The sequence below is a fragment of the Scyliorhinus torazame genome, chromosome 1, assembly GCF_047496885.1.
Source record: "Scyliorhinus torazame isolate Kashiwa2021f chromosome 1, sScyTor2.1, whole genome shotgun sequence".
Lineage (NCBI taxonomy): Eukaryota > Metazoa > Chordata > Chondrichthyes > Carcharhiniformes > Scyliorhinidae > Scyliorhinus > Scyliorhinus torazame.
This window is the reverse complement of record NC_092707.1, coordinates 403,569,045-403,583,540: the sequence shown is the minus strand read 5'-3', so window position 1 is coordinate 403,583,540 and position 14,496 is coordinate 403,569,045. Positions and strand designations below refer to the sequence as shown.

General features: G+C 43.5%; 1 protein-coding gene across 5 annotated transcripts in view; it reads left to right on the top strand.

The window, feature by feature from the left end:
* The window catches only part of LOC140428040 (collagen alpha-1(XII) chain-like), a 462,913-nt gene that overhangs the window by 118,113 nt on the left and 330,304 nt on the right, over nt 1-14,496 (top strand). For 3 of the 5 annotated variants that reach the window (XM_072514040.1, XM_072514030.1, XM_072514048.1), the window contains exon 12: nt 10,215-10,487. The exons of the other annotated variants lie outside the window; for them this stretch is intronic. In XM_072514040.1, the coding sequence (XP_072370141.1) occupies nt 10,215-10,487 (273 nt within the window). The remainder of the gene's footprint in view (nt 1-10,214; nt 10,488-14,496) is intronic. 5 annotated transcript variants of the gene reach the window in all.

Here is a 14,496-nt window from a genome sequence, read left to right as displayed (position 1 = left end):
CCCTGTTTGGCACACAAACAGTCCTGTGTTGTAACTTCACCAGATTGACACAGCAGTTTTAGATGTGCCTAGTGGGTGAGGGTAGTGGGTGCCTGGAACTCACTACCGGAGGAGTTAGTGGAAGCAGGGACGATAGGGACATTTAAGGGGCATCTTGACAAATATATGAATAGGATGGGAATAGAAGGATACGGACCCAGGAAGTGTAGAAGATTGTAGTTTAGTCGGGCAGTATGGTCGGCACGGGCTTGGAGGGCCGAAGGGCCTGTTCCTGTGCTGTACATTTCTTTGTTCTTTGTTCTTTTGTCCTTCAGTATTGCTGGGTCAAAACCTAGAACTCTCGTCATAACTGAACTGAGGGATGTACCTCTACCAGATGGACTGCCGTGGTTCAAGGAGGCAAATCACCAACACATTCTTTTTTTTAATAACTTTAGTGCACCCAATTCATTTTTTCCAATTAAGGGACAATTTAGCGTGACCAATCCACCTACTCTGCACATCTTTGGGTTGTGGGGGTGAAACCCACGCAAACACGGGGAGAATGTGCAAACTCCACATGGACAGTGACCCAGAGCCGGGATCGAACCTGGGACCTCAGCGCCGTGAGGCAGCAGTGCTAACCACTGTGCCACCGTTCTGCCCCAACACATTCTAAAAGGCAATTCACAATTGACAACAAATGCTGATCTTGCCAATGACACCCGCATCCCATGAATTCATTTTTTTAAAAGGTCAGAACCATTAGTTTCAGGAGACCTCTATAATGTGCCTCAAATGTCTTTTTTTCTCCGATCACATTACATTCTACACCTTCCTGCGCAATTCTGTACAAATATTGGAAAAGCTGAGAGATTCATGTGAAAATTTTCATCCGCTACTTTAAAAGCATGTGCAGAATTAAACATCAAAATGTATATGATTTTCAGGCTGAATGATCAAATCCTTGAATGTACCATAAAATATAGAATTTGACGCTACTACAGATCTGCTGACCGACCTATCATGTCCAAGTCATGAATACATCCTACAGCCTTCTCAACCTTGACGCTCTCCTAAGGTGTGGAGACCCTCAGGTTAAATCAACACCAGTCAGCTTTCCCCCTCAAAGGGGAAAGCGGCCTATGGCCATCTGGGATGGTGGCGACTTTACCTTTTTGAGAGGGAGGAGAGATGAATTGTACTTCAACCTAAATTAGAAGCTCTGCCCATGACACCAAAAATCTCTGTTCTCTCTGTAGAAGCAGTGAGGCTTCAACATTATATGTCTGTAAACCAGTATCAATGCAGTTAACAATTAATGTCTGCAAGCGGGCAACTGGGACTAGCTTAATGGTAAAAACTGGGCGGCATGGACTGGTTGGGCCGAAGGGCCTGTTTCCATGCTGTAAACTTCTATGATTCTATAATTCATTCACTTTATTTGCAGACAAAAAGAACGCAATAAACTATTTTTTTGTTTTTCAAAAGAAAAGTATGTCAAAGTACTCATTGCAGCTGGCTCTGACACAAGTAACAATATCTTGGCTCCAGCTTTAAGTGTCATGGGGGTCTGTAAACCTTTTTGCCAAACGTATCATTCAAACATCATGCATAAATCACAGAATAATCAGTGAGGAGCCTCAAATGTACCTTCGCACTAAAACCCTTAGATACTCTATGATCACATGGGGAATCAGGCATTATGTTCCAGTGTTTTGCCAAATCCGTTGCAATAGCTTGTGGCTTACACAACAGTATAGTGGCCTAATGTCATTGGATACTCTTTGACCGTTCACCTGATTGCTTCATGAGGATTAAATAAGAAGCCAGAAAGAATCTCGGGCTTGAACAGTTAATCTGCTGTCAAAAGGGCATTGGACATTGACTTGAACAAGAAGACATTAAGGGGCTATGGGGAGAGAAGGCAGTGGGAGTGAGATGAATTGGATGGCTTTCTCAAAGACCTGGCACAGACCCCACGGGTCAAATGACCTCCTTTTCGGCTATGATCCTATGATCTATTTTTTTAATGTAAGACCAAATTTAAACGGGATCAACTGCTCACTGCTTTGGCTAATTTAATTTAAAGTTAGTATTGCAAATATTAATATCAATTGCTAGATCATGGCACCATCTCTAAAGTATACATGTATTTAGATAAAAGCAAATTGCTGCAGACGCTGCCATAGGAACAGGAATAGGCCATTCAGCCCCTCGAGCCTGTCCTAAATTTAATGAGATCATGGCTGATCTGTGATCTAACTCCATATTCCTGCCTTTAGCCCATATCCCTTAACATCTTTGCTTAACAAAAATCTATCTGGATCAGATAATCAATTAACAACTTTCCAGTTTCAACTGCTTCAGCTTCAACAGTTTCAAGTGCGAGGGGCAAGGTTTTGAGGAGATGTACGAGGCAAAGTTTTTACACAGAGGGTAGCGGGTACCTGGAACTCGCTGCCGGAGGAGGTGGTGGAAGCAGGGACGATAGTGACGTTTAAAGGGTATCTTGACAAATACATGAATAGGATGGGAATAGAGGGATACTGACCCCGGAAGTGTAGATTTTAGTTTCGACGGGCGCAGGCTTGAGGGCCGAAGGGCCTGTTCTTGTGCTGTACTTTTCTTTGTTCTTTGTTCTTGTTTTCTGCTTGGGGGAGAGAGTTCCAAAACTCTACCTTTCTTTGAGTGAAAAATTGCTTCCTAACATCTCTCCTGAACAGTCTAGCCCTAAGTTTTACACTCTGCCCTCTAGTTTTAGAATCCCCAACCAGTGGAAATAGTTTATTTTTATCAACCCTGTCTTTCCTTGTTAATATCTTGAATAATTCAATCAGATCGCCCCTCAACCTTTTAAATTCTAGTGACAACAGGTCTAATTTGTGTAATCTCCCCTCATAACTCAACTCCTGTAGTCCAGGTATCGCTTTTGTAAACCTACTCCTCCAAGGCCAAAACATCCTTCCTAAGGTGTGGTGCCCAGAACTGCTCACAGTGACTCCAAGTGGGGTCGAACAAGGGTTTTGCATAGCTGCAGCATAACCCCTGTGTCTTTAAATTACAATCCTCTAGATTATATTCGCCTTTTTGATTATTTTCTGCACTTGTTTGTGGCATTTTAAGGATCTATGCACCTGAACCCCAAGTCTCTTTGGGCATCCACTGTACCTAACCTCTTTCCATTTAGAAAGTACTCTGCTCTATCCTTTTTTGGTCCAAAATGGATAAACTCGCACTTGGTCACGTTGAATTCCATTTGCCACAATTTTGCCCATTCGCCTAGTCTGTCAATATCTCTTTGAAATTTTATGCTATCATCTCAGCTGCCTGCAATGCTGTCTAATATTGTATTAACAGCAAATTTGGATATATGACTTTCTATGTCATCATCCAAGTCATTAATGAATAATGCGAATAATTGAGGCCCCAACACAGATCCATGTGGTACAAAGAACAAAGAAATGTACAGCACAGGAACAGGACCTTCGGCCCTCCAAGCCCGTGCCGACCATGCTGCCCGACTAAACTACAATCTTCTACACTTCCTGGGTCCGTATCCCTCTATTCCCATCCTATTCATGTATTTGTCAAGATGCCCCTTAAATGTCACTATCGTCCCTGCTTCCACCACCTCCTCCGGTAGCGAGTTCCAGGCACCCACTACCTTCTGTGTAAAAAACTTGCCTCGTACATCTACTCTAAACCTTGCCCCTCTCACCTTAAACCTATGCCCCCTAGTAATTGACCCCTCTACAGCGGGGAAAAGCCTCTGACTATCCACTCTGTCTATGCCCCTCATAATTTTGTAGACCTCTATCAGGTCGCCCCTCAACCTCCTTCGTTCCAGTGAGAACAAACCGAGTTTATTCAACCGCTCCTCATAGCTAATGCCCTCCATACCAGGCAACATTCTGGTAAATCTCTTCTGCACCCTCTCTAAAGCCTCTACATCCTTCCGGTAGTGTGGCGACCAGAATTGAACACTATACTCCAAGTGTGGCCTGACTAAGGTTCTATACAGCTGCAACATGAATTGCCAATTCTTATACTCAATGCCCCGGCCAATGAAGGCAAGCATGCCGTATGCCTTCTTGACTACCTTCTCCACCTGTGTTGCCCCTTTCAGTGACCTGTGGACCTGTATTCCTAGATCTCTCTGACTTTCAATACTCTTGAGGGTTCTACCATTCACTGTATATTCCCTACCTGCATTAGACCTTCCAAAATGCATTACCTCACATTTGTCCGGATTAAACCCCATCTGCCATATCTCCGCCCAAGTCTCCAAACAATCTAAATCCTGCTGTATCCTCTGACAGTCCTCATCGCTATCCGCAATTCCACCAACCTTTGTGTCGTCTGCAACTTACTAATCAGAACAGTTACATTTTCCTCCAAATCATTTACATATACTACAAACAGCAAAGGTCCCAGCACTGATCCCTGTGGAACACCACTCGTCACAGCCCTCCAATTAGAAAAGCATCCTTCCATTGCTACTCTCTGCCTTCTATGACCTAGCCAGTTCTGTATCCACCTTGCCAGCTCACCCCTGATCCCGTGTGACTTCACCTTTTGTACTAGTCTACCATGAGGGACCTTGTCAAAGGCCTTACTGATGTCCATTAGACAACATCCACTGCCCTACCTGCATCAATCATCTTAGTGACCTCCTCAAAAAACTCTATCAAGTTAGTGAGACACGACCTCCCCTTCACAAAACCATGCTGCCTTTCACTAATACGTCCATTTGCTTCCAAATGGGAGTAGATCCTGTCTCGAAGAATTCTCTCCAGTAATTTCCCTACCACTGAAGTAAGGCTCACCGGCCTGTAGTTCACTGGATTATCCTTGCTACCCTTCTTAAACAGAGGAACAACATTGGCTATTCTCCAGTCCTCCAGGACATCACCTGAAGACAGTGAGGATCACTGCCCTCTGAGGTGTCCTCTCGCAGTACAGCTGTGATATTCTCCCGAACAAGTAGCGCAACTCCGCCTCCCCTTTTACATCCCCCTCTATCCCGCCTGAAACATCTAAATCCTGGAACGTTTAGCTGCCAATCCTGCCCTTCCCTCAATCAGGTCTCTGTAATGGCAACAACATCATAGTTCCAAGTACTAATCCAAGCTCTAAGTTCATCTGCCTTACCCGTAATACGTCTTGCATTACACGTCACCTCCTGCCAATTAAAATAATTACCCATTATCCCCACTCTCTGTCGCCTGCCACTCAACCAATCTCCTAACCATGTCAATAATTTTCCCTCAGCTCCGTGGGCTTCCACCTTCTTTAACAATCTCTTATATCTGACTTTATCAAATGCCTTCTGGAAGTCCATATAAATAGCATTCATAGACATTCCCCTATCTGTTATCTTTTGTCACCTCTTCAAAATATTCTGTGAGATTTGTCAGGCATGACCTTCCCTTCACGAATCTTTGCAGCATCTCCCTGATTGACCAAAATTTTTTGCGGCGATCAGTTACACTATCCTTGATTATAGACTCCAACAATTTCCCCACAACAGATGTTAGGCTAGCCGGTCTGTATTTTCCTAAACTCACCCTTTGACCCTTCTTAAAAATTGGATTGACATGGGCAAATTCCCAACCCAGAGGGACGACTCCTGAATCCAGGGAACACTGAAAGATTATAGTCAGGGCATCTGCAATGTGCTCCCGACTTCCTTTAACACCCGCAGATGGAAACCGTCAGGTCCTGGGGATTTGATACACTTTATTTCCATTAATTTTCTAGTAACTGATGCGCCACTTACGTTAGTTGTATTAAGCCCCTGCCCTCTATTGACTATTATTTTTTCCTGCACTACCGGCAGGTTATCCTCCTTTTCAACTGTAAATACTGAGGCAAAGTAATTGTTCAGCATGTCTGCTATTTCCCGATTATCACTGACAATATCTCCATTTTCAGTTTTCAGTGGGCCTACATTGCTCTTGACAACCTTTATATTACTATAAAACCCTTTATATAACTATAACATTTCTTCTTATTCACTTTGATGTCCCTTGCAAGTTACATTTCATAATCCCTTTTAGTAGCTCTTATAAGCTGCTTTGTTCTATCCCATTTGTCCGGATCTGTGCTGTGTTTTGCATTTTTGTAAGCCCTTTTTTGAGTTTTATGTTGTCCTTAACCTCTTTAGTTGGCCTCGGCTGTTTTTTTTTGTGAAGTGGAGCCTTTTCCTCTCAGGGTGTATACTTGCTCTGTATCTCGTTAAATGTTACTTTAAATATTCCCCAGAGATCTTCAGTGGTTTGACCCATTAACAGATCTTCCCAGTTTACCGTGGACAGTCTCCTGTCTCATCTCGTTAAAATCAGCCAGACCTAAGTTTAAAATTCTCGTATCTGAATCGTGCTTTTCAGTTTCAAATGCTACAGTGAATTCAATCACATTATGATCACTATTTGATAAATGCACAGCTAGGCAACTAGTTAAATTGGGCTCATTACTCATAGCTAAATCTAATATTGCCCATACCCTTGTTGCATCTAGAACACACTGCTGCAGGAAACTATCCTGGACATATGCCAGAAATTCACTACCTTTCTGACAGGTGCTTGTCTGTCTCTCACAATCTATGTGTAAATTAAAATCCCTCATGAATATTCCCTTTGTTACACACTTGCCTAATTTCTGCATTTATACAATCTAACACCTTATAACTGCTGCCGGGGTTCGATACACAACACCCATTACAGTTTTAGATCCGTTTCTGTTTCCCAGTTCCACCCATATGGTCTCCATTGATGCTTTCCCCTCAATATACCCTCCCTCACCATTGAGGTGATAGTGGCACGATCCAACGGCCACGCTGCACGCGGAAAGTAGCTCGCCGTGGTGCAGCATGGCCGATAAAAGCCGGGAGACCCTGCTCCTGAGATCTACCTGGCTCGCAAGATCTAACGCAATCTCACGACACGTTGCGGTGTAAATTCCACCCATTGTGGGTGGGAATCTCTTTTTAGCAAATCTGTATATTAGAGCGAGACAGCTAGACACATGTGCAGATTCGCAATGTACCAGAAGCATTGGGAAATATCTCCTTCACCTCAGAGACCTTGGGCGTCATTCTCCGCCGGCGGGAGTCTCCGTTTTGCCGGAGCCCGGGGGTTTCCCGACGGCGTGGTGCTGCCCCACAATGGGAAACCCCATTGACCGGCCGGTGTTACGGAGACTCCCGCCGGCCGGTCGGGGCAGAAATGTGGCTGGGCGGGTAGGAGAATTTTGCCCCAGGGGTCAGCACCGTTCAGTACTGGTCTCCACAAATTGGGACCAGACGGAATGGAACTCATGGGTTTCCCAGGGGATCGGAGACCATGCCCTTTTGGCAAGGTGGTACCCTGGCACTGCTGGTGCCACCCAGCACTGGCACCCCGGCAGTGTCACCAGAGTGCCTGGCTGGCACTGCCAAGATTCCCAGGTGGCAATTCCAACTGGCAGGAACACTGCCAGGGTGATAGGTTGGGACTGCCAAGGTGTAGAAAGCGAGACTATGTGCAGCCTCGGCCTCATGTTCCTTGCTGAGGCCTCCTAATTAACGCGAATGGCGTTTTATAGCCATATGTTTCTCGACTCTGCATTTAGTTGAATCGCGTCCAGTATTTCTAATCAGTAAGGTCCTCTGCCATCTTCCCTGTTCTTCCTGTGAACTTTATAACCAGGTATATTTAGTTCCCAGTCCCGACCATCCTGCAGACATGTTTCCGTATTAGATACCACATCATAATTTTCAATTTGAATTTACGCCTGCAGCTCATCTAGTTTCTTCCTCACACACTGTGCATTTGCATAAGTAACTCTTATTTGGACTGTAACCCCTAAGCTGTCCCTCAGCACTGATGTTTTATTTGCTTGTGGGCAGCATGGTAGCACAGTGGTTAGCACAGTTGCTGCACAGTTCCAGGTTCCCAGGTTCGATTCCCAGCTTGGGTCACTGTGCAGAGTCTGCACGTTCTCCCCGTGTCTGCGTGGGTTTCCTCCGGGTGCTCCAGTTTCCTCCCACAGTTCAAAGATGTGCTGGTTAGGTGGATTGGCCATGATAAATTGCCCATAGTGTTCAAAATGGTTAGGTGGGGTTACTGGGTTGTGGGGATGGGGTGGATGTGTGAGCTTAGATGGGTTGGTCTTTCTAGTGGGGACTCAATGGGCCAAATAGCCTCCTTCTACACTGTAAATTCTATGTCTATGCTTGTTTATTATTTTTCACTTTTGGTTTAATCAGTATACTTCTTGTAGTTTTGCCATTAGCTGCAGTTCCTGAAGTTGGTTCCTGACTATTTCTTACTCTTTGCCCTGGTACTTGTTTTTGGAACTGTATTGACTTCCCCAGAGGCTGCCCCCTCCTCCATTTGCTTGTTTAAAGTCCTTGTGACCCCCCTATGAATCTTTGCTGCTGGAACACTGGTCCCAGATCAGTTCAGCTGGAGAACGTCCCAACAGTACAGATCCCTCCAATCCCAATACTGATGCTAGTGCCCCATGAAATGGATCCCCTCTTTCCTGCACCACTCCTTACGCCACGTGTTTACTTCTCTAATTTTCTCACCCCGATACCAATTTGCACCTGACTCAGGTAATAATCCAGAGATTATAACCCTTGAGGACCTGTTATTTAATTTTGTTCCTAGTTGCTGATATTCCACAAACAGGTCCTCTTTCCTAATCTTGCCTACGTTGTTTGTCCCAGTGTGGACCACAAGAACTGGATCCTCCCCCTCCCTCTCTAATATCCTTTCAAACAGATTAGAGATGTCCCTCACCCTGGCACCAGGCAGGCAACATACCCCATTTACAAAGGATGCTAACAGTTCCTCTAATTATAGAATCCCCTACCACTATCAGTTTTCTTTTTACTCCCCCCACTTGAATGGCCTCCTGTACCATGGTGCAGTGGTCAGTTTGCTCATCCTCCCTACAGTCTGTTCCTCATCCACATAGAGAGCAAGTACCACATACCTTTGAACAAGTTCAAGAGCTGAGCCTCCTTAATTTCTGAATTCAGGATCCCTCTACTTGCCTCACTTGCAGTCACACCCAGCTGTCCCTGACCACTGGCTGAATTTGAGATACTTAATGTGCGGGGTGTGACTACCTCCTGAAACATCGTGTCCAGGTAACTCTCCTCCTCCTGGATGTGCTGCAGTATCCGAAGCTCAGACTCCAGTTCATCAACTCGGCCGCAGTATACATATATTTAGCTTGCTTTACCTCAAACAAATCCTCTAAAATTGTATGTAGATTTGTAGCAATTTAATCATCTAATGATAGGGAAGATGTTTCCACCTGTGGGGAGTCCAAAAACAACCCACCATAAATAAAAAATAGTCACTAATAATTCGGGGGGTGCTCTTTATTCAGAGAGCTGTGACAAAGTAGAACTCTCTTCCACAAGGATTAGTTGAGGTAAATAGCCTCGATACATTTAAGGGAAGTCTGGATCAGCTTACAACAGCGAAAGGGATAGAAGGTTATGCTGACAGGATGGGATGAGGAGAAATGGGAAGAGTCTGGTGTGGTGCACAAACACCAATATGGACCAGCTGGGCCAAATGCCATGTTTTCTGTGCAGTAAATTCTGTGTAAAATGTTGCAGAGCAGGGAATATTCTGTAATAACCGACAATAAAATATTTTAACCTACGCTATGGACACATGCGACACTCAATAATCTAACTATATGCATGATTCCATTCTTAAACCTATTCTTGAAGGACTAAATCATTGGTCATTGAACAGACTGTCAATGTTTTTGTAAAATCTTAAAGTGTAATTGGCTCGGTCTATGAAACAATACCTTATGGTTCCTGGATCTGATTGAATGCTTTAAGGAGTAACTAAATTTGTGAAAGGAGCCAGTTTTAGCTTGAATATACAGGACACATTGGGCAAAGTTTTATATTTAAGGATTTTAATGTGATACAAGCATGTGGAATTAAAGCTAAATGGCAGCTGATTCAAAACCTGAACCATCACTGCTGTTCAATCAGGTGGCCAGTAATATTCTGAACTCTTTGGTCCATCGTGTTCCATGAGCAGCAGCAACAGTCCACATTGTATGAAATGTGAGTGAGTGACTCTGATCTTGCCCCACATTCTATCTTTCCAGGTCTTCAACCAGCAAATGCTGCTGCTGCTGTCCCTTTCAGCGTAACCTTCGTTGTGTTTCCCTTGGTTTTAACAATGCTGTTTTTCTATATTCTCCCATAGAGATTGGGCTGGCTAGTAATTTGGAGGTACTTGACGAAACCACAGACAGTTTCAAAATCAGGTGGACAGCTGCTCCAGGCAATGTTCTCCGGTACAGACTGGAGTACCGCCCAGTCGTCGGAGGGGAGAGAAAAGAAGTGACTGTTGGAGGGTTGGAGACAGAGACAATCCTAAACAATCTGCTCCCAGACACCAAGTATTCGGTGAAGATTGTAGCTGAGTACCAAACAGCTACGGGTGAACCTCTCGTTGGACAAGGCACCACTAAAGAAGGTACAGTTTACAAAAAAAATTAAAGTAATAAATAAGTGGAAAGTGTTTAATTATCTTGTTCAGATCATAACATATTATACAGTAGCATAAGCCCACAAAGGGTGACTCAATTGGCTAGATGGCTAGCTTGTGGTTCAGAATAATCCCAGCAGTACATTTACAATTCCCATTCTGGCTGAGATAGATTTGGGATCTGCTTCCTTGTCCACCCCAAGAGTAGGAGGCAATGGCAAATCACCCGGGACAAAAAACTGCCAGTTGATGGTGAAACATCAGCAGAGAATGAGCCAAGCAGAGCACACATAATACAAAATAAATGTCACAATCTTGAGTTGGTCACAATCTGAATGTCACAGTCAATCTGTCTCGTTCTGCTGTCGGTACAAAATAATTTGAAAAAGAAAGTAATAAATCAATAATTCGCTTTTGGTAATTCAGGTCGAATACTTTGATCCATATATCTGAAAATGGAACACATCCAAAAACTGAATGATTTGCAGCTAATGTGTATGTAAATAAAGCAATATGATATATTACAGGCCTATATTTCCTCGGATGGTGATGTCTAGCACGAGGGGACATACCTTTAAATTGAGGGGAGATAGATATAAGACAGATGTCAGAGGTAGGTTCTTTACTCAGAGAGTAGTAAGGGCGTGGAATGCCCTGCCTGCAGCAGTAGTGGACTCGCCAACACTAAGGGCATTCAAATGGTCATTGGATAGACATATGGACAATAAGGGAATAGTGTAGATGGGCTTTAGAGTGGTTTCACAGGTCGGCGCAACATCGAGGGCTGAAGGGCCTGTACTGCGCTGTAATGTTCTATAGTGATAACAGGTAAGAATTAGGGTGTGTGCAAGTGGGTAATTGGGGAAACAAAAGTATTTGTTGACTTTGGCTAGTCTAAGCTTAGGGTATTGTAATGTAATGTAGGCCTGGGCTTGCTGTATATAGGGTAGATCTGAAAACCAAAAATATCTGAAAAGTGGAATACAATCGACCCCAAAGGTTTTGGATAAGAGATACACACTCTGTATCCTTATCCTGTGAACACCAAGTCTTGAGGTATCTCTGGGCACAGTTAATACTCTCTTTTTCTGGCAATTAGCTCTCGGTGATCACTGAAAAGACCAACAGTGATTACACAACACTTATTAATCCCTTACAAAGCATGCAAATAAAGCAAAAACAACACATCAAGGCCACATACTGTCAATTCTATCAAGAACTATATCCAACTTAGTTAGCTCTTTGAGGTAAAATTCTGAAAAATCTAGCCCTACATTCAACTCCTCCAGAAGTAAGTGAGGCAGAAGTATGGAATGATGCCATATAGTTGGCCAATTTGACAGGTTTCCATCCTTAGCATGAAGTTTCCATAGTCTCATGTTTGTCGTGAAGGGAAGAAGGAATAAGAAGCCAAGGAGCAGATTGGCTGTCAGAGAATACAAGGAAACTTGCCATCAGCCCAAGAAAAGAAAGTAGAACTGAATTAAACCATCCTTAATAAACTTCACAGCAATGTGTGAAAACAAGTAAAGAGCCATTGGATTTATTTCAAGATGGTTACCACATCCCTGGAAGTTGCAAACCATTCAAATGTAAAGTTTATTGTTCGCAAAATCAACTGAAACTTTGTGTTAAAGTGGCTGTGCTATAATCATCCCCAGGTATCTGCTTTATCTAGCAATGTTTAACATGTGTGCAGGCAACAGCAAGGGACTGAGTGGGAAATTATATAGTGTTATTATTACTGAATCCTGGTATTTGTGAGCCAAAAATTACAACTTAAGGAACAGGCCATAGTTAGAAGTTATGGAGACAGAAGGAGCAGGGATGCCAGGCAGAGTGAGAGACTGAAAATGGGACTGAACAGTGGGGCAGAAAACATAGACTGGAGTACAGCCCAGTGGCTTGGAGGGCGGACAAAATAAGTGACTATTGAAGAGTGGAGGCATTAAAATACTTAGGAGCCTGCTTCCAAATGCCAGATACTTAAGAATGCAGGGAATGGAGGAATACCTAGAGACAACAGAAAAAAACAACAGAGGACAATATCGGGGCCTCGGTGAAATGGATTTTGGATTCATAATATAAAATAGATAACATTTTGGGCATTACAAGGGGAAAAGATGTTAATTGTTCAGCCCAAACCCAAACCCAAGATGGCAACCTTAATCTGCTCTATTACCCTCAGATAAACACATTCCTAAACACCATGAAAGTGATTGTTAATAGTTTCTTTCTCCAGTATTTTGCAAGTAAGAGAGCAGTAAGAGATAAAAGGGCATGGAAGAAAGACTTAAAATTTCTACTGTGCCAGTTACAGTTTGGTGGCACTCTTGTTTCTGAGTCACAGGATTCTGGATTCAAGTCCCACCCAATTCTGGAGCACAAAATTTAGGCCGACAGTCCATTGCTGTACTGAGGGAGTGCTGCCAGTCGGAGATGCCATCTTTTGGATGAGACATTAAACCGAGGCCTTGTCTACTCTCTCAGATGGATATAAAAGATGCTATCACACTATTTTGAGAAAGAGCAGGGAGCACTCCCCTGTATCCTGGGCAATAGTTATCTTTCAATCAACATCACAAAAACAGATTATCTGGTCACTATCACATTGTTGTTTGTGGGGTTTGCTGTGTGTAAATTGGCTGCTGCTTCCTATACCAGTGACCACACTTCAAAAAATACCTCTAAAGCACTTTGTGATACATAGTAGTCCCAGAAAGCTTCATTTTGGTTTCTTTCAGATCCTTAGGACTGTCAAAATGTTTTAAATTTGTTCATGGAATGTGGCCATGGCTGTCTCGGACAATCTTTATTGTCCATCCCTAATATTGTTTGCAAAGGTGATGATGAGTTTCCTTCTTGAACAACTGCAGATCATGTGGTGTAGACACACACATAGTAATGTTAGGGAGGGAATTCCAGGATTTTGAGCCAGTGACAGTGAAGGAGCAGTGGTGTATTTCCAAGTCAGGACAGTGAGTGACTTGAGAAGAACTTGCAGGTGTTGGTGTTCCCATGTATCTGCTGCCCTTGTCCTTCTGCATGGGTTTATAAAGTGCTTTCAAAGGAGCCTTGATGAGTTCCTGCAGCGCATCTTGTAGATGGAAAACACTGCTGCCACTGTGCGGCAGTGTCGGAAGGAATGAATGCGGTGATGGAGGTATGAGGAAGGGATAAGGAATCTCCCCTGCTCTCCTTCAGAAAGGTGCCTTAGCACCTGGTAAAAAATCCTTTACTGCTACCTGTACTTTCCAAGCACACAGCAACATCTCACTAAATTATCAACAGACAATGAAAAAAACTGAGCCAGATTGACACCAAGAGCATGCAAAAGAAAGTGATAATCTTCAAGAAAACCTCAGCTGAGTACTTTCCTAAATTACAATGCGCTAAAAGTTAAACTTGTCTGCTAAATCTAGCAGAAAAACCTGCACGCAATATATGCTGAGAGCCCTGGGTAATCCCCATTAAAATGTGAAAGGTGTGTGTTTTTGTGTTACTGTTTTCTGTGTGTGCATGATTGTATAGTTTGTTTTTGTGTATGTACCTCTGCATGTGTATTTACCTATGTGTATGCATGCGTGAGCTTGTCCATGTGTGTGCACATGTAAGCATGTGAATTTGGGTATGAGCTTGTGTATGTGAGTTTCTGGGTGTGTGTGTGGGTATGCATGTGGCTGTGCATATGTGTGTGGGTGCGCGCGTGCATGTGTGTGGGTTGGAGGTTAAATTAGAACAAAAAAAATCATGGTCACTGCCGTAATTCAAATGCATCTTTTGAGAAAGAAATAAGTGCTGTGCTGGAAATGCAATACAATTAAATATATATTTCAATCTGAGAGCTTTGACATACATTAGCATAAGACCATAAGACCATAAGACATAGGAGCGGAAGTAAGGCCATTCGGCCCATCGAGTCCACTCCGCCATTCAATCATGGCTGATTTCAACTCCATTTACCCGCTCTCTCTCCATACCCCTTAATTCCTCGAGA